At 33.7% G+C, this 19,634-nt stretch overlaps 3 protein-coding genes across 5 annotated transcripts; 1 reads left to right on the top strand and 2 right to left on the bottom strand.

The window, feature by feature from the left end:
• Nucleotides 1-2,147: 2,147 nt before the first annotated feature.
• LOC120088002 (molybdopterin synthase catalytic subunit) lies at nucleotides 2,148-3,924 on the top strand. The gene is made up of 2 exons (XM_039045028.1): nucleotides 2,148-2,488; nucleotides 2,925-3,924. Exon 2 carries the CDS (start codon nucleotides 2,962-2,964, stop codon nucleotides 3,676-3,678), a length of 717 nt encoding a protein of 238 aa, XP_038900956.1. The 5' UTR covers nucleotides 2,148-2,488; nucleotides 2,925-2,961; the 3' UTR covers nucleotides 3,679-3,924.
• LOC120088000 (G2/mitotic-specific cyclin S13-7) lies at nucleotides 3,687-7,321 on the bottom strand. 3 transcript variants are annotated; one of them, XM_039045026.1, is made up of 8 exons: nucleotides 6,402-6,996; nucleotides 6,018-6,145; nucleotides 5,730-5,918; nucleotides 5,502-5,630; nucleotides 5,167-5,415; nucleotides 4,898-5,059; nucleotides 4,641-4,822; nucleotides 3,687-4,517 (listed from the first exon to the last, which is right to left on the bottom strand). In XM_039045026.1, exons 1-8 carry the CDS (start codon nucleotides 6,445-6,447, stop codon nucleotides 4,364-4,366), a joined length of 1,239 nt encoding a protein of 412 aa, XP_038900954.1. In that variant the 5' UTR covers nucleotides 6,448-6,996; the 3' UTR covers nucleotides 3,687-4,363. The 3 variants fall into 3 exon arrangements, with proteins under 3 accessions (XP_038900954.1, XP_038900953.1, XP_038900955.1); XM_039045025.1 differs by having other exon boundaries at nucleotides 5,730-6,145; nucleotides 6,402-7,067; XM_039045027.1 differs by lacking the exon at nucleotides 5,502-5,630 and having other exon boundaries at nucleotides 5,730-6,145; nucleotides 6,402-7,321.
• Nucleotides 7,322-11,533: 4,212 nt separating this feature from the next.
• LOC120089485 (cysteine desulfurase 1, chloroplastic) lies at nucleotides 11,534-15,899 on the bottom strand. Its single transcript, XM_039046970.1, has 10 exons — nucleotides 15,572-15,899; nucleotides 15,216-15,349; nucleotides 14,981-15,140; nucleotides 14,353-14,539; nucleotides 13,888-14,033; nucleotides 13,738-13,810; nucleotides 13,558-13,621; nucleotides 12,973-13,072; nucleotides 12,554-12,712; nucleotides 11,534-12,046 (listed from the first exon to the last, which is right to left on the bottom strand). Exons 1-10 carry the CDS (start codon nucleotides 15,806-15,808, stop codon nucleotides 11,876-11,878), a joined length of 1,431 nt encoding a protein of 476 aa, XP_038902898.1. The 5' UTR covers nucleotides 15,809-15,899; the 3' UTR covers nucleotides 11,534-11,875.
• Between the last annotated feature and the right edge of the window lie 3,735 nt (nucleotides 15,900-19,634).

Raw genomic sequence — 19,634 nt, 5'->3', positions numbered from 1 at the left:
ATTTACGATTTTTTTTTAACATTATCTTTGTAAATGTTTTTTTGGATCCAATTACATGTTTTGTCTACTTTATTTATTTGTCAATTTAATATTTTTGGTTTGGTTTGAAATAATCTTTCCTGTCACTAAACTCGTGCTATGTCAGTAAAATATTTTGAATGAAAATGTGTATTTAAGATTAATGGCCATGTCAGAGTATTCGATTGGTCGGGTCGTTACAAGAAGAAATTTGGTAGTTATCTCCTCCTTTTTATACAATTTATTTCACACATATTTCTAGAAGAAAAAATAAATTAGTTGATCTAGTAGCTAGGAATGTTAGATTACTAGGCATTAATGATATTTGGATGAATGTTTATCCTTTATGGATTCAAAATCTAACTGTAATGGATATTGACTCAAACCTTGCCCTTGAGGCTTAATAAAGTTTCTCTTCCTCCAAAAAAAACACTGCGTCAATTTTGGTTCCTAAATTTTAAAAAGATAAAGCAAAAGACAATGTCCTTTCTTTACTCTTGCTTCTTTAACCCATCTCTTGTTCTAGTTGTTGTCACTTTTGCTATCCACTATCATGGTAATCAAATGGTGAGTGGAAATAACAGTGATGGTATGACTCACCTAGACTTGGATGAGGCTATGATCCCTTGTAATAGTGATGACATGTACTGAACGTTGTTACCAACATACATGTGCATGCATTAATCAACCATCTATGGTCTATTAGACCAAATTGATACCATCAATTAATCGTTTCAAAACAATTTAGCTATATATATTCTTCTGTTTTGATTTAATGGGTTAAACTAAGCTAAACCAAACCGAACCCAACATGGCATTTGTACGTTGACTGCCTTAGGCCTTGTCCAACATGCCTATTCATGTGTTAACCCAACAACATAACACCAAACTTAATTGACTAAACCATCAATTAATTAGCTCAAGGAGATTTAGTAATATACATGTAGCAATTTGATTCAATGACTCATGTGAAATCGAGCAGATAACATAACCATAGATCTACTTGAAACTATAAATAAAGTTGATTTGTTGTTGCCAAGTTGTAGAAGAAGGATGCTTAGATAATCACGCCAACTTGCACAAGAGGACACATGCATGTGAATTCCATATGCTCAATATATTTATAACATGTCTATGCTAGTTATTTACACCCATTTGTATCCTAGCAAAATTAGCAAGCCATACTTTTTCTTTGGTATACGTGAGCATTAAATTGTAAGATTCCATGACAATAACTTGTGAACACCTACCAAAAGTTTTTCCTTCTCTCTCTCTCTCTCTTTTTTAAATATTTTTTAGAATTTATTTATTTAAATTAAATTTTTATTAAACCAACTTCTAATCACCATCAATATCCTCACTTAAGATAGTACAGATTTAAAGTGACATCCTACCAGAGATTAAATATTTAAAACTAGGGACACATCCACCATACCCCTGAATTGATTTGGATTAATTTTTTTTATTACAATAATTATGAGATGAGAGATTGAACCTCGGACTTCTTAGACCGGAGCTCATGCCAATTCTGCTGAGTTAAACTCACTTTGACAATTTAGATTAGTTATCAGTATAACATTATTCAACTTAAATATCATAAAATTCTTTTGATCCTACGACTTTTGGTCAATCAATAATATATAGTGTCCCTGCGTGGCTGCGTCTAGAGTTCGATTCCTATCAAGTGTAAGTTTTTTTTCGAAAATACGAGTAAATTTTGTTATTGCCAATTTTTTTCAAGGACTATATATATGTACAAAATTTAGAAAGATATAGGTTAAATTTATAATCTTAGATGAAATCGTATCTCTCTAATACTTTTAGATCTACTAAGAGATTAAAAGTTTGAAACTCTTACTCTACATGTTATTAAACTTTAAAAACAAAAGACCAATTATACATAAATTGAAAATTAGAAATACTAAAACCATCTTTAAAAACGCATAAAGTCTAAATAAATGTAATTGAAAGTAAACGTTTAGGTTACGTTAGATTTTCTTCTTCTTCTCTTTTTTTTTTCCCCCTTTATTTATTTTTTTTCCCCCTTTATTTATTTTAATAAAAAGTAGACCATTAGTAACTTCATCGAATTTTAATATTTTAATTTTATTGATCAATACCAAGAGTTTGAAAATTCAAAGAAAGGATGTCAACGAAGAATAATGCAATGGCCCAAGGCAGCCCGCTCCATTGGCGCCCTTATCTCATTTGAGATCGTAGCCCACACACACCGGAAAAATCTCTGCGGGCCGGATGACGGTGGATTTCGGATTCCAGTTCGCAGAATCATCTTCATCTTCATCACCGCTTATTGCATATTATTCTAGTTTTTTATTCGAGCGCTAAAATCCGCAATCCGAACGCAGTTCAGGTATCATTTGGATTCAAAGAACTGCAAATCCTGGATTTCATGGACTGACGCTGAGAGTAGAGAAGATGCCTTTTCTTTTCATGAACTGAACACGATCGGGTACGTCTCTTTCTTTGATTGTGTTGCGTTTGTGGCTGATTTATCTTTGAATTTCAAATCAATTTTAGACTTGAATTGGTTTCTTTTTTATCTCGATTTTTACTCTTCTGAGTCTCCGTTGCCGAGTTCTCGTCCATTTCTTGGCGGTCTGCAGTAATCAGTATCGCCCAGGAATGTCTTGGAGTCAACTTGCGATAAATGTTTATGGTTTATATGAACATGCATCCGAGTCGACTGCGATTCAAGCGAAGACCAAGTGCAAACGTGTCGTGTACCACCACTACACCTCGGCTTCATCCCTTTCAAGAATTTCTCCCTCGATTTTAGTATTTATCGTCATTGAATCTAACGAAGAAATTAGTATTTTCTAACTCTGCAACGACGAAGAAGTTTGCTGTCAATTTCTTCTGTCACAACTTGTTTACGTAATTTGCAGCTGAAGTTGAAAGAAAACGCAGCAGATTTGGAGAAGAATGGCTTCGGAGGAGAGAATTCTTGTTGAAATCTTGGAAGAGAACATTCCAATAGACATGGCCAAATACATCACGTTCGTTAGTGCTCCCCAGGCCGGCGCTATCTCTACATTTTCAGGTACTACACGAGACAATTTTGAAGGCAAGACGGTGGTGGAATTGCGGTACGAAGCTTATGTACCAATGGCTATTCGGAGCATCAAATCCATCTGTTCATCTGCTAGATCATCTTGGAACCTCCATTCGATTGCAGTTGTGCACCGCCTAGGTCCTGTTCCTGTGGGGGAGATCAGCGTTTTCATTGCTGTTTCAGCTGTTCATCGTGCTGATGCAATGGATTGTTGCCGTTTTGTGATTGATGAACTTAAGGCTTGTGTGCCAATATGGAAAAAGGAGGTTTATGATAATGGAGAGGTTTGGAAGGAGAATTCTGAGTTCATGGACAGAAGATTGGAGCTTGTGAAGAAGCAAGGAGATCAAAATGAAAATGAAACTGAACTTGTAAGGCATAGTAGGAAAAGCTGCTGTGGCTCAAAGGTTAAGGTGATGAATGAAGAATCGTCTAGCTGCATTAGTTCAGATCATGAAGAAGGCAACCGCCATCACAATGTTGAGAAGGAAAATGAGGAAGCTCAAGTTCAAAGGAATGGCAGGAAAAGCTGCTGTGGCTCAAAGGTTAAGCTGAATGAAGAGGAATCTAGACAGACGATGCATTAGCTGCTGTGGGGTTCTCTCGTTCATTAGTAAGAGAATTTCTTTTCTCTCAATGCATTTTTTTCTTTTCTGAGTCAAAAGTTTATTGTTATCCATACATTTTAAGGGCCACAAAGGGGAGGGGGGGAAAGAGAGGAGAGAACCCAAAAACCAAACCAATCTTTGTTTTGAAGAAGGTTCAAAACTTCTCTCTTTCTCTCTCAATGTTACATTTTGAATAAATTTGGAGGAGTATTTAAGTATGAACAACATCCAAAAGAACAAAATATATTTAGTGAAATCCTGATCTCTTCTTAAAATGTATGAACAACATCCAAAAGTTTATTGTTATCCATACATTTTAAGGGCCACAAAGGGGAGGGGAAAGAGAGGAGAGAACCCAAACCAAACCAATCTTTGTTTTGAAGAAGGTTCAAAGCTTCTCCCTTTCTCTCTCAATGTTACATTTTGAATAAATTTGGAGTATTTAAGTATGAACAACATCCAAAGGACAAAATAATATATTTAGTGAAATCCTGATCTCTTCTTCACATAAAATGTAAGAAAATGTTCGAGGATATAGAGTAAAAAAAAAATTAAGAAGCTCTAATAAGACAACAGAGAGCTATAGCCAAAAGAGATCATTAACAGCAAAATGATCTCCCATACAAAAGAATAGAAAAAGAACCCCAAACTACACTACACTTCTTCATACTTCTGGACTACAATCAGGAGTTAAACTTTTAGCTGGAGGTAGAAGAGAAACGGCACGCCGATCAGGACTTGTATATTTTCTATATACAGCCTTTAGTTTGGAATCTAGAGCTCCACGGTGCAAGTTCACAAGGAGTTCTGCACATTCCCTGTCATAGAAATTTACAAATAGATTCATATTTTGAAGTTACTTGGACAGGAAAAAAAAAAAAAAAAAAGGAACTTTCAGGGAAGTTATTAACATAAAGAACTTTCAGGGAACTTTAACATACTTCAACTCTTCTTCAACATAGCCTGTATGGTGATGCAAAGTTGCTGTCCAGATAGGGCTCTTTTCAAGTGTGCATCGTGCGGCATAAACAGCCGCTGAAGCTATCATTGAAGGGCTGTATGATATTGCTATTGGATAGTTCATCAGACCAAGCTCGGCCAGAAAAAAGACCATATTCTCCATCTGCATTGGGAAATTTTTCATTTAGTTTTGTGGAAGAGAGAAGAAAACAAAAAGTTCAAGAATCCCACAACTTACCTCATCATCCGATGGCTCAGAAGCCTTGACATATCGAACAAGAAAAACATAAGGTGTAGGAACTGTTAGAAGCCATTCCAGCCTACCCAAGATAACTTTCTCCATCACCAAAATCTGTTCTCTTTGATAAGTATTTGCAGATATACTTACAAAGTCATTGACCTGCATTTTCAAAGTCCAACTATTAGGTAGAAGTAGACAAACCCAGTAGGGTCATGGCTATTTTAAGATTCTAATCATTCATATCAAAGAAAGAAAAAAAAATTTACCTCTGGGGCCCAAATCTCTTCATATTTGCATGCTATCAGCATAGAGCTGATACCTACCAATTGAAGTTCCTTCCTTGGTACAGTCTTCAAGGAAAGGAATCGGTCGACGATGTTTACAGCAAGATAAAGGGTTTCTGGCATCAGTTCGAACTTGCGATGAACTTCTATCAACCAATCAATGAGAATGGATCTCATCTTAGCATTCAAATCTGGCTGTGCTCCCATGTAATCTGATACTTTGATCTCATCCTGCACCCGAAAAGAAGCTTCAAATGTTACGGAGAAGGAAGGAGGCAAAACACAAAAAAAATGAGAGAGAGCAAGAAGTAGCCTACTTCTGCAAGCTTGTAAAACTTATACATTTCGTCGATGTATTCTACAACGGCCAATTCATTGTTGGCATCTGCTTCATCAATATTAGCTACTGAAGAATCTAGTGGTTTATTGGTGAGTCCACAAGCAGCCTTTAGAATCAAATTTTGATGGACCTTAGAAACTTAGCATAATATTAACCAGCAATATCATAAAGAACTATTGGATTGGGTTTAGAAAAAGGACATTACCTTGCTTCTGGCAGTAAGGGTTGAACTCAGAGATCTCTTATTCTTGTCCCTTGATTTAGTATCTTTGATGTTGATTATATGTCTCTCGTCAACGGAGCTTAGTACAATCTTCGGTTGCTCCGTTACTGCAGCCTTCGTTACATTGCCCCCCTTTCCTACTCCCACATTCACCTTTTGTGGGATTACTCTCTGCAAATGAAGTTTTCTCGAGGATTTTAACCGAATTGTTCTTTTGTTTTTATTTTTTCCTTGAACACAGAATAATGTGACAGACATTACTAAAGTTACCTTATTCTTCTCTGTTGGTTGAGGTCCGGGCTTCCCTTCTACAGCGCGATCAGGCACTAGGTTGCCTATATCTTTAAGAATTCGTCTTGTTCTTCCTTCAGCCGCTACCACCTTCGGCTTACCTTCATCTTTACAAAGCCAAATAGTAAAATAATAAGTGACGAATTCAAAGAAATTTCAAAATCAGTTATAAAAACTCAGGAATCAAAAACAAAACCCTAACAATTAGAAAAGATTAGACAACTAGAAGCAAGGTAAGTCCTCCAAATTAATACTTTATTAAACCAAGATTAAGAAAATAGAAGTTCACAGAAAACCATTGAAAACAAGAAATGTTGAATCGAAATTGAAGAGAAAAAGCAAAGATTAGGACAAGAAACACACCTCTGATTCGTAGTTGTCGCTGAGGAACAACAGCTCGAGTCGCCATTAATTCTTCCTTACTGCCGAAAACTCCTTCAAGACTTGGAAACAGAGAGAAAAGAAAAAGTTGGAGACGACTGTTGAGCGTCTCTCCTTCAGTGTTTCTTGTCGCCACTTCGTAGATCACATACACTCTTCTTCTTCTCCTTCTTTTTTCTTTCTTTTCACGATCGTTTTCGTTTTGTTTTGCTCTGAGAACTGTTCTGTTTTTCTCTGCGTTTCTGGATCGATTACTCTCTCTATGGCTTTGTTGTTTCTTCTTTAAAGCTGCGAGCGGAGCCGATGCCCTTCCCAACGGTCTAATTTCTGTGAATTGATGATCGTTGGATGGACATCGTATCCAACGGCCAGATTTCCATCTGATTGTAATTTGGAATTTTGTAGCCGTTAGGAGCCTGAATAGGTACTTCGAGGACAGGTTGGAGTTCTGAACGCTCCAGTTTATTTAGTTTGGGCCTACTCACTCTTTTTTTTTATTGGGCTGGTTTGGGTTTTTAGTATGGGCCAGCCGATGTGGTCCGACCTCCTCGTTTTTTGTTTTTTGTTTTTTTTTTTTTTAAAACGAATATGTGATTTAAAAATATTTTAAACTATTATTATTATTTCTTTTTTTGTTATTATAATTTTATTATTACCCCCTTTCTATTTTTCTATTTAGATTTTCCAAGTATCTTTTGCTAATGTAGTTTTGGTGCTATTGTTAAAACTCGTGTTGGATGAACTTAATATCAATTGAAATACAAGTGGAACTCGAATATAGTTTATTTAGATCTCATTGGATAACATTTTTGAAAAATCAAACCTATAAATACTACTTCCACTTCCATCCATAAGTTTTTCATTGGTATGTTGTCAAAAACCAACCAAGTTTTACAAACTAAAAAAATGCGTCCTATTTGGTAACTATTTGGGTTTTTTTATTTTTTATTTTTTTTATTTTTTTGAAAATTAAGTCTACTTCCTCTTAATTTCTTGGGATGATTTTTCCCATTTTTAAGTAAAAGAGTTTGACTTTTTAACTTTTTGTTTTAAACTACTTTTTTAGTTTTCAAGAAATTAAGTGGAAGATAGATAAGAAAGCAAGAAATTTAAAGATGAAATGTGTTCATAAACTTTAATTTTAAAAAATAAAAAACAAAAATTCAAATTACTACTAAATGAGGCTATAGTTTTAAAAACCTATGTTTTCATAATTTTACTAAAATTTCAAGTGTTTCTTAAAATTTAAAGGAAAAAAAAAAAAGGTGAAACCCATACATAAAATTTTGGGTAGAAACCAACATAAATTTAAAAGAAAGAAAAAGAAAAAGAAAAAGAAAAACTAAAATTGAAATAGTTAGCCTAGCCAAGGGAGCTTTAAAAGCAAATTTAAAGTGAAAATAAGAGGTATTGTCACTTTTTTATTTCATAGAAACTACAAGCATGTGCTTCATTCATTATCTAAGAGGCTTGGGCAAGTTTTCAAATTCAAAGACATATAGTAGATCAAGTATTAGGGTTTTTTTTCTCTCTCTTTTTGATAAAAAATCAACTATTAGGTTTTCAAATTGATACTATTTTATATTAAATTGTTAATAAAAAAAATTAACAAGAATTATTCAAATAATTACTTCTGTAAAAGTTATGAACTAAAACAAAACATTTTAAAACTAAAGCTAAACACAATCTAAAAAAGTTTTAAATCAATGTGAAATAGCTATGAAAGCAAAAAGTTTATGGTACCGCCAATTTGGGCAATTAAAAGCAAAAAGTTTCATAAAAATAATTCAATTAGTAAAAAGTATTTCATATAAAAAAAAATTAACTACACAAAGAATAATATGAAGCCTCAAAAGAAAAAAATAATAATAAATCTAACCTAAAAAGAAAAAAATTGATGAGAAAAAAAAAAGAAAAAAAATGTCCCCACCAAGTCTTTTGTGCACTAAAAGGATCAGGCAATCATAATTTATGGTACCGCCAATTTGGGCGTCGGCGTAACTCACCGGCCTCTGATTGATCCGGCGGCCTTGGTTTCACCACCACCATGATGATGGATTCAACACTGTAAGGCTTCAAATATACGCACGTATATTTCAACTCATCAAGATACACATTTACAGTTATATCTTTCGCCGGAACAACCACTGCGCCGCCGCTTTTAAGAACACGGTCAACAAGTCCAGCTCCGAATTGCCCTACCGTGAACACAATATCAAACGATTCGTTCTCAAACGAACCTCCTGACAAAAAATTGTTCTCTATTACTACATCGGCTCCCATTCTTCTCAGAAAATCTGCATAATGATTCGGAGCTTCGGTATTTAAATTCGATCGTGGAATTAACACAAGGCTCCTTTTACCTTCTGTGAGAATTTCGGCGGTTTTCAACTCGTCGATTAAGTCATAGAATTCTAGTTTGGTTATGGAGTAAGGGTTTGTTGAATCGAAGGAGAAGAATTTTCCTTGGTCGTTCTCGTTGAATACAGGACCAATGTGAGGAATTAAGAGGAGAATCACAGCGAAGAACAGTGATCGAGATATTACTCTTGCGATTCTTGATTGAGGAGCTGCGTTTAGGTTAAATCTTCCTCCATGTAAGTTTCTTCTTTCGTTTTCGCTTTGAGTTCGATCAAAATCCATGGATGATTCAAATAAAAGCTTCCCCTGAGGTTTTTTCTTTTTTACAGATGAACACAACTTTTGTTGAATAGCTAATAATTGGACGAACTTTTAGGAAGCTTGAACTTGAAGGTGGAATCACACCGTAAGACTAACTAAGCAGAGTAATTTGGGACCTTAACCAAAAATTTATATAAGTCTCTTTTTAAAAAAAAAGTTTATATTTTCTATAAATCTTTTATTATAGTTTAATCTTGATCTGCTTTTATCTTTTTTAGGTTATATGTTATTTAAATTTTAACTTTATAATTTAGATTTGTTCAATTTTAGTCTTAATTCATTACAAATGTTTAAATTTATATATACTCTCAATGAATATCAACTTTAGTCCCGACGAATATCAAATTTAATCCGAAGAAAATACACTAGGTAAGTATGTTCCAAAAATTTATTTTGAAAATATTAATGGATAACAGTTTTTTTCCTTCTTTAATAAGGATTTTCCTTTTACATCAAATCAGACTATCTGTTTATAATATTTTTCTTATTTGGATTTATATTATATTTATCTAATTTGAGCTATATTACAGGAAAAGAAATATCCAAATTTTTCTTTTTTTTTTTTTTAGAAATTAAATTTGTTTTTTTCAAAAGTTTACAAAAGTATGTTCCAACTGGTTAAAATTTAGAACAATTAGGTCCCGAAATTTTATGGGCCCCAAGTCTCAATTTTTTTTATTTTTTATATTTAACTTTTTAATGTGAATGGAAAAAATAGATTTTAAATAAATAAATAACATATACGGAATCAATAGATTTTTTTTGTCAAATCAAATAGTCAACTTCGATGACTCTTGTTAATTCAATTTTGGAAATACTTTCTATAAAAATTCATAAGTTTTGTTGATTGCACGTACAATAAAATATTATACCTTAATGGGACAAACTCACATCACATGTGCATATAGGCACTGAAACGACCGATTTTTATATAAAAAATTTGGAAAATAAACCGATATATATATTGCTTTTTTTAATTTTTTTAATTTTTTTAATTTTTATTTTAAAAAATAAATATACTACCATCAACCCAAGTTCAAGTCTATTNTATTGCTTTTTTTAATTTTTTTAATTTTTTTAATTTTTATTTTAAAAAATAAATATACTACCATCAACCCAAGTTCAAGTCTATTTTTTTATTTAAATTTTAAAAAGTTACAAATTATGTTAACCTAACAATAATACTTCGTCAAATCAATTACCTTATATTGGTTGATAAAAAAATAAATAAATAAATAAAAATAAAAAAAACTAACAGTCTGGGCGGATTTCACACTATATTTAGTCAGTTTGGAGTCAATTTTCTCCCTTGATGCACACCCCTACTTCTGAAGTCACATGTTATTTTATTTTGAAAATATATTATTTTACAAAAATATGGTCCAATTATTAAAGTACATTCAGTATAATTCAATAATTAACCTATCAGTAATATTTCAATCACTCTACGCTACAATATATTCCATGGAAAGAAAATCAATAACCAACGTCACGTCATGAGTATCTCCCTCCTACTCAATGCATTAACTTCTTCTAATCATTTGATTAAAGATGTAATATAGTACATTATTAATTGGTCAGTTTGGAGTCAATTTTCTCCCTAATGCACCCCCTACTTCTGGAGTAACATGTTATTTCATTTTGAAAATATATTATTTCACCAACACAAAAGTATAGTCCAATTATTAAAGTACACTAAGTATTATTCAATAATTAACCTATCAATAATATTTCAATTACTTCACGCTACAATATATTCCATGAAAACGAAATCAATAACCAATCGTCACGTCATGAGTATCTCCCTCCTACTCAATGCATTAATTTCCTCTAATCATTTGATTAAAGATGTAATATAGTACATTATTAATTGGTCGGTTTGGAGCCAATTTTCTCCCTAACTGATGCATACCCCTACTTCTGGAATCGCATGTTATTTCATTTTGAAAATATATTATTTCACCAACACAAAAATATGGTCCAATTATTAAAGTACACTAAGTATAATTCAATAATTAACCTATCAGTAATATTTTCAATAACCAACCATCACGTCATGAGTATCTCCCTCCTACCCAATGCATTAACTTCCTCTAATCATTTGATTAAAGATGTAATATAGTACATTATTAGTTTATTAGTTTAATTCCCTTTTTTTTTTTCTTTTTTACAAATTATAATAACAAATTCTATTACAAGAGAAAGCTATCACTTACATATACGTTATTAAGTATATCCAATAGTAATAACAAATCTATTAAGTCATCCAATAATGATAACATTTATAGTTCATCTACATAGTGCAGGTTTGGAAGTGAGCTTGAAATATTTAAAGCTTGTATTTATGGATGTCTCTTAGCAATTACCATATAACATAGCCCATTACAGTAACAAAATCCCATATATTTAATAAATCCTCCAAGTTACTATAATTTTGATTCCAAGGAACTTGAGACTTCTGTATTGAAACAAAACCAAGGCAGGTGAGTGCTACTGACAATATATACATTGATAATATCCCATTGTGGAGAGAAAATGTAGTCCATGAAACCATAGCATAATCAAATAGTTTATAAATAAACTAGAGTCTAAAACTATGAGAAATCTATGGTCTTACAAGAAAATTATATGGGCAAGGATCTGGTAGTAAATGTCACAGGGGGACGCTCAACATAACAAGAAGAAAGACGATCTTCTTCAAAACAAGAAACAGAATAATCCTTGAGATTGAGCCGTGGACCGTCAAACCGGGAAGTCTTGGTATTACCAGATCTTTACTTGAACGAGTTGAAGAAACTTACCGTGTCGTTTAGAGCCTGGATAAAGTAGTCCACATCCTCTTTTGTGTTGTACAAGTAAAGACTAACTCGCGCACTTGAGCTGACACCGAGAGCCCGATGGAGGGGCTGTGCACAGTGATGTCCCGATCTAATGGCTACACCATGCTGCATTTAAATATTTTAAGGATCCATAAAAGGTAAATGATTCACTCTAGTTATATAATCTCATGATATTGGCCCAAATCCTTGGGACTGAAAAGGGTTAAGGAAAGGATTTAAATGAAATTCTATTTTAGTTCTAAACTTTAATCATTATTTGAATTTGGTTCCTTAGCATTTAAATTAAAAATTATGTTTTAAATTAAATTCTATTTTAATTCTAAACTTTAATCATTATTTGAATTTGGTTCCTTAGCATTTAAATTAAAAATTATGTTTAAATCTTCCAATTTTACATCAAAACTATTCAGTCATTGACGTGTTTCAAAACAACTCAACACACCGCCTATTGTAAATACTTGTCCTAAATAGTAATCAAGTAAAAGGAAAAAAAATTATATATAAAAGAAGATCATGATTAAAGATCAAAATAGGATTTAAGCCCAGAAAAACCTTCCATAGGGACCAAACTCGAGCACGTTTACATAAAGAAGAGCCAAATCTGAGACATACCTGTTGATCAAGAAAGGTTGCAATGTCCGTTGGATGAATGTCTCCAATATTGAAAGAACACAGCGCAGCACGTTGAACATGAGCTGTGGGAGCTGGGCCATATATGCGGATGTTCGGGACCACACGAAGATTTTCATATAGATAATTTGCCAATTCTTCCTGTTAGCAGACAGCACCTCCTTGTGTTAGACTTAAGTATCCTAACTCGTAAACATATTTATCATCTCATCCTAAATTTTCAGAGTACCAGGTAACCTAGTAATAACATCTAAATCCCTTGATTAAAGAAAAAATTCCATTACTATGCAGGTATTTAGTTGACACCCTGATTTGCTTGCTTCGCACATTCACTACTTTTTCACCCCAAAAAAAAAATCCTCAAAGAAAGGGATAGATATGCCAAATTTCAATCGACTCACTTCATAACTATGAATCTTTTGCATTCCGATTCCAGACAAATAATCAATAGCAGCTCCCAAGCCAATTGCTTCTCCAATTGCTGGTGTCCCAGCCTCAAATCTAATGAAGAGGGAAGTTATTAATAGGGAATTAAGGACAGAAAATTATCCACCAAAATAACTTTTTAATACAAATATCAAAATGCAACTGGAAATCAAGAGATCACATAGAAGACAAAATGATATGTAAAATGGCATCAATTAATGAATACTAAAAAGTCATCACAAAATTTTAGCACCATTCAAGAAGTCAGTTGTTTAGAACTCATGAAGACTCCACAGATGATTTATCAACTATGAAATTAAGCCAACTGTATGAGAACAAAAGATGAGCAAACAAATAATACTGAATCAAAGCACACAAAACAGCAGCCAACATAGGAACTTATGGGTACTAAAGTTCGTGCCATAATTTTGTGTATTCAGCCCTATGTATTGTATTGGACGTTCTAACTTTTCCATATCATTTAAAATAAATACCTGGAGAAAATTTTCATGTTAAAATAAAAAGACAAAAGACAAAATTGCACCCCGCAGTTCACCAACCTGGAAGGAGGTTGTGCAAATGTAGAATGGTCAAGAAATACATCTGAGATCATCTCTCCACCACCTAGAGCCATGTAGGACCAAATATGAAAATTAAATAATGACTTTCCATTAACAAGTTGATGCAAGTTAATTTATATATATATTTATTTTCATAGCTTATTTTCTCAAAGAACATACCTAAGAATGGAGGCATTGCAGACAGCAGATCAATCTTTCCATATAAAAATCCGATGCCTGTAGGCCCACACATCTGAAGCATGTTTATTCCTTAACCTCATATGCACAAATGTAAGGCCAATGATTTCGTTAATAAGAAAATAGCCTAACCTTGTGTGAAGAAGCAACAAGAAAGTCAGCACCAATCGCCTGGACGTCAACGACCATATGTGGAACACTCTGGCATGCATCTACTAGCACTTTTGCCCCAAAACGATGTGCCAAGCCAACTATTTCTTCAATTGGATGAACAGACGCTGTAGAAAAAAATCAAATCTTACTGAAGTCCACTATGTACATAGAGTTACTATCAGAAAGACATCAACCGTAAGGGACATATATCATGAGGAGGAAGGATGTCCAGCAGTTCTTTTCCTTCCTTTACTCGTTGAATTTTATTATGTCTATTCAGCCTAAAAAGTTTCCACTTGACGTGTAATAACTGAAGTAATATGATCACATTTCAGTTTGAAATATTCACCTACTACTTGTTTCACTTGAGCAATGTTTACAAATTGAATGAAAAGAAAAGGAAACAGATTATAATGATGCTAAATATAAAATAGAAGGGTGTACCTAGTACATTTGAGACATGATGGGTAACCACAAGCTTCGTTTTTGTTGAAAACATCTCCTTTAACTCTTTTAAGTTTGGGACATCATTTTCACCTAAATTCACAAACTTCAGGACAGCACCAGTCCTTTCAGCTACAAGTTGCCAAGGAACAATGGCACTATGATGTTCAGCAACCGTAAGTATGATCTGCGCTGAAAGAAAAGATCATTAAGTTGAAGTTAATGCAGTATCAGGCTATACACACTTACAAAATAATGGATGCAACTTTATGATCTTGATGTAGAAATCAAAAGCACTATTATTCAAACACATAATCCTAAAGCCTCCACCTTAGACAATCGACAAGAATACAAACAAGTATACCATTGAAATTTACAGATTTGAAATGAGAAAGAGACAATGAGTATACAAATTACTCAAAAGAGCTCATGTAACTATGAATTGAACAGCCTGTTTTTCTGCATAATAATTAGTAACAAACTGTATTTCAGTTTAAATATCCCATGTGGAGAACAACATGCACTTACTGAATCAGAGCTTATAAGTGCATTAAACAGAACATATTTAGAAGAAAATCACTTGCCCTAAACTACTAATATTGATGCAGTAGCCTAACATGCTACGCACCTCATCTTCTGATTTTAAATTTGCTAGGCCCCAAGAATAAGCCACTAGATTGATAGCTTCAGTTGCATTCCTAGTAAAAACGATCTCTTTAGCTTCTCCAGCATTGATAAAAGACGCAACTTTCTTTCTTGCCCGCTCATACTCATCAGTTGCTTTCGCACTACATTTACAAATGGTTTTAGTTCAGAAAGACATCGTTTTAATTCACATTTCAAGCCAAGTATAAACAGTCTACCTCAAGGAGTGTATGCCACGATGAACATTTGAATTGTAAGCCTCATAATAATTCTGCAAAGCTTTCAACACAGCAATAGGTTTCTGAGAGGTGGCAGCGTTGTCCAAGTATACAAGCTTGGAGCCATTTACATCCTGCAAATAGCAACATTGCCACTAACACCACCGCATAAAGTGCCAATAGAGTACAATAACAATCTCTTGAGACTAAATAGCGATAGTCAGTATAACGAGATTCACAACCTTGAAGGAACTAACAACCAAATAGACGATAAATGGCTTTAGTGATCATGCAAACATAGGAATCGGGCAAATTACCAAAGAAAAACACAGATAATAAAAAAATCAAACATGAACCTGATGGAGGATGGGGAAATCAGGACGGGTTGTGTGGCCAAGCGAAAGAGAGTTGATATGGAAGTCGTCGGGTTCCTTGGCGGTGGAAGCAGAAGCAGAAACTGAGAAGGGAGAGGAAAATCTGCGGTTGCGGAAGCGGAGAAAAGGAGAAGATGAAATGCAACGATTAGGGTTTATGAATTGGAACTGGAATTGGAAATGGAAGTATGGGAGCTTCAGAACCATACCTTCCATCATCCTCTCTCGTTCCCAAATTTGAGAATCGAAAAGGCGCTGATGGATGGATGGATGGTATCGGTGGTGCTAATAATTTGTTTTCACACTGCTGCGTATAAATACATTGCACATTTTTATATATACATACGCTCGTTAAATTTTCAAAATCTAAATTTCAACAGAGACGAGTGAGGCTAACCTCAACTTAGCTCATCTGTAATTGGTTTGACATTCTTTCTTAAAAATTGAGGAATCCATCTTTATGTTAAAAAAATAAAGAGGTGAAAGAGAACTTTTCTAATACCTTTTAAATTAAAGTTTAAGATGTCAGATCAATATTCAAAACAATAATAAAAGAATAAAATATAGGTATCTTTTAAACTTACTAGTTTGCGGTGCTTATGAAATTTATATTTTATATTTATAGTTTAAATCACACCTATACATGAAATATATCATTTCAACCTGAATAGTTATAATATAGCAAATGATGTAATTTTCTGTTCAAACATATATCCACGGTTATATCGTGATTTTTCATATATATGTCTTCATCAAACCCATATACGAAAAGATATACTACTTTGACCTAAATAATTATAAATGGGAAATAACGTGATTATCGGTTCAAACATGTATCTATTATTATATCATGATGTTCCATATTTTTTATGACACTCATACATAAAGAAAATACACCACTTCACATGTAAACACCTCGACCTAAATAATTGTAATATAGGGAAAAATATAAATTATGAAAAGATGTAAGGGCATAACATGGATGTAAGGACTCTTCCTTTATAACCCATTTTATATATAATATAAATGTCTTTAAGACGAAAAGGCTAAATTGAACATGGGTAATTGATAAAAATAACTCTTTTCAAGTTTTAGTTTTGAGTTTTGGACCCTTTTTAAAAAACTTTTTTTTTACCCCACAATTTTGAAAATTAAGTAAACTTACCCTGATACCATTCACATTTTAAAAGTTACTCAAACCCTCCAAACCCTCACTCTCACTATTTTCCTTTCCATTTTCGGTCATCCCCTACCATTTCCTCAGTCTCACTCCATTTATCTTCATTTCCTTTGCCATTCTCCTTTTAATTGAAGATTATTTGGGATTTTTCACTTAAGGTATGGATTTTCATTTTTTTTTTCACTCAATGATAGTTTATGTCAGCTGTTCTTACGTGAATATTTGAAATCTATGTTTAATGTTATTTTTTTTCTAAAAAATCATGTTCGACGTTTTTCTGAATAAGTTTGAGCCTAAAAATGAGTTTCTGGAAATCGGTCTTACTCGGTCGGGCTTCATACCATGATGACCAAGTATGTGACCAGGCGGAGAAGTTTAAGAAAGATTTGGGGAAGATTGCGTCCGATGGTAGACCGATAGGGTCCCATGTGTATTTCGACCGAGTATGGACGGGAAAGAGAGGAAAGGACGAGAGGAAAGGGGGCAAAACTGGGTAGGTGTAGGTGGCGCTGAGAAGAGAGGAAAGTTTGGAATGTGACCTAAAAAGCATTAAGAAGTACTTGCGACGATTATCAAAAGTAAGGATATACCATTATGATCCTTCTTGTATGTTCTCTTCATAACTAAGCATGCAGGGAAAAGGCGTTGACTGCAGTAGAGGTGGGGACCATGGAGGTACGAGTGATCATGTTGTGGCCAATGATGGTGATAAGGATGATCATTCTCCTGGTGTTGTAGGTGTTGTAGGTGGTGATATTGTACATGTGGCGGTTCCAAGTGACGATGTTATAGATGAAGGGTCCAGCATTAATGGATGGAAGGACGAGGTATGACCTCGTTGAGAAGTTAACGACCAAAACTGTTGATGTAATATTATCGTTCAGAAGTTAAGATATATCGTCATGATTCTTGTTGTCTGTTCTTATCGTTTATGTCTTTCTATTTAGTATGAAATTTGGAATAATGATTGTTTTTCCTATTTAGTCTGTTCTTATCGTCTTTGTCCTCCTATTGTTGTAATTATGAATAATAATTGAAATTTTAATATTTATTTGATTGAATAACTCTATAATTGACATAGAAGTAGTCATCATTATGTAGGTTGATCAAACAACACTATTCTTATAAGCTCACTACAAATTTTATTGTGTAGGTTGTCAATATAAGTTCACAAGACACGGAAAATGTAAATGTAATAGAAGGTCGTGGTGGCGGAATGAGAAAAATTTCTTGGAAATTAACTACACCATGGAAGGACACAAGTAAGTAAAGGAAGAGGCAAAAAATGCAACAGAAGTAAGATCCCCTCGTTGACATACCTAAATATCTTAACATTAAATTTCAAATGTGGATGAATAACGTAGACCCTGCTGCGATGATTTGGAGGAATGCATATGCTCAAATGGATAAAAATGGTTTAATAGTCTATTAACACTGTCCAAATGGATGAATGACGAGGTATATAACCTTTAATGAAGATTCTCATGTGTGTATATGTGTCCCTATTTAATTAAATACTCTTATCATGCAGGTAATAGACACATTATTTATGTTCATAAAAACAAAAATGCAAGCCCAACCAAACTTGTGTCGTAAAAAATTTTCTATAACTGACATTATAGTTACGGTACGTTATCTGACATTGTAGTTACACTATATATTAGTCTATAGGTGCATGCACTCAACGTTGTCTGATTTTCTCGTTGTTTTAGAACTTCCTATGACACAATCGTCATACTATCGATTGGATTAATACGACAAATGTATTAAAGTACGTTCATGATAAACACACTGACTACGATGTACCTTGGAGCAACGTCGATGTTGTTTACATGCCTTTCAACCTCTCTGGGATGCACTGGGTGCTTGTTTGTGCGAACTTCCAGGTTAGAGAATTAATCATGTTCGATTCATTGATCACATTACATTTGAATGCAGACTTGGAACGTGAAATGAGATCAGTGTGCGAAAACTTTCCCGATCGTGGTAATAGAGTCTCATAATCTTCTAATTGATCGTTGGACTCTACGCCGAGATACTTTCGTGCCTCAACAACATAAGAATGGTGACTGTGGTATGTTCACATGCAAATTTTTTGAATATGATGTAAAAGGGTCCAAAATGGACACCTTAACACAAGGTAGAATGCAATATTTTCGTAGACAATATGTCATTCAGATTTGGGCAAATAGAGAATTGTTTTATAACTTTATAAATTTTTTTGTAACTAATGGTTGAAGTAATGAATGAAAATTTATAGTTGGGAATGGTTTGCTAGTTAAAATTCATCAAAGTACATCAAGTCCGAGCCGGGTGCATGCAATTGGAGCATTCTTTTAGACAATATGTCATTCTCGGTCAGGCGCATGCAAAAAACTACAAATATATACCAAGTCTGGGTCGGGCACATGCAAAAAAAAACAAATATATACCAGTGATTGCAAAATATCATCCAATTTCACAAAAATATCATGCAAAATAAAAAAAAATCCATACATCACTTGGCAGTATTAAAAGGTTGATTGCATGTCGATTTCATAATAATCAAACTTGCGACAAGTGCATATTCTTGTGTGAATATTTACACAGCCTTCCAAACCTCCATTTATCACCTCGAACTCATGTTGGTCAAATGGCCTAACTTCATGTCTGCTCGCTTTGTTTGTCGCATCACAAATTATTTCCATCGTATAGTCCGACAGTCTTGACGTACTGTTTGATGCATTCGTTCGACGTCTGTAATACAAGTCCTGTAACTAACCTCTAATATGGTCTAGAAATGAAGTGATTGATAACTATTGTGCGTCTTTTAACACTCCTTTTATGTATTTGGCGAGATTTATTGTCATTTGATTGTACCTTCTA

This window comes from Benincasa hispida, chromosome 10 (genome assembly GCF_009727055.1).
Source record: "Benincasa hispida cultivar B227 chromosome 10, ASM972705v1, whole genome shotgun sequence".
NCBI lineage: Eukaryota > Viridiplantae > Streptophyta > Magnoliopsida > Cucurbitales > Cucurbitaceae > Benincasa > Benincasa hispida.
Note: the sequence above shows the minus strand (reverse complement) of the source record. Positions and strands in the feature narration are given on the sequence as shown.

Excerpts from the sequence above, each read along its gene's own strand:
- LOC120088002 (XM_039045028.1), top strand. The coding sequence starts at position 2,962 with ATGGCTTCGGAGGAGAGAATTCTTGTTGAAATCTTGGAAGAGAACATT.
- LOC120088000 (XM_039045025.1), bottom strand. The coding sequence starts at position 6,447 with ATGGCGACTCGAGCTGTTGTTCCTCAGCGACAACTACGAATCAGAG. Across the intron at positions 5,631-5,729 it reads CCCTTACTGCCAGAAGCAAG|GCTGCTTGTGGACTCACCAA; the intron begins GTAATGTCCTTT and ends TTGATTCTAAAG. Across the intron at positions 5,416-5,501 it reads AGTTTTACAAGCTTGCAGAA|GATGAGATCAAAGTATCAGA; the intron begins GTAGGCTACTTC and ends TTTCGGGTGCAG.
- LOC120089485 (XM_039046970.1), bottom strand. The coding sequence starts at position 15,808 with ATGATGGAAGGTATGGTTCTGAAGCTCCCATACTTCCATTTCCAATTC. Across the intron at positions 13,622-13,737 it reads TGCAATGCCTCCATTCTTAG|GTGGTGGAGAGATGATCTCA; the intron begins GTATGTTCTTTG and ends ACATGGCTCTAG. Across the intron at positions 13,073-13,557 it reads TTTGCACAACCTCCTTCCAG|ATTTGAGGCTGGGACACCAG; the intron begins GTTGGTGAACTG and ends CCTCTTCATTAG.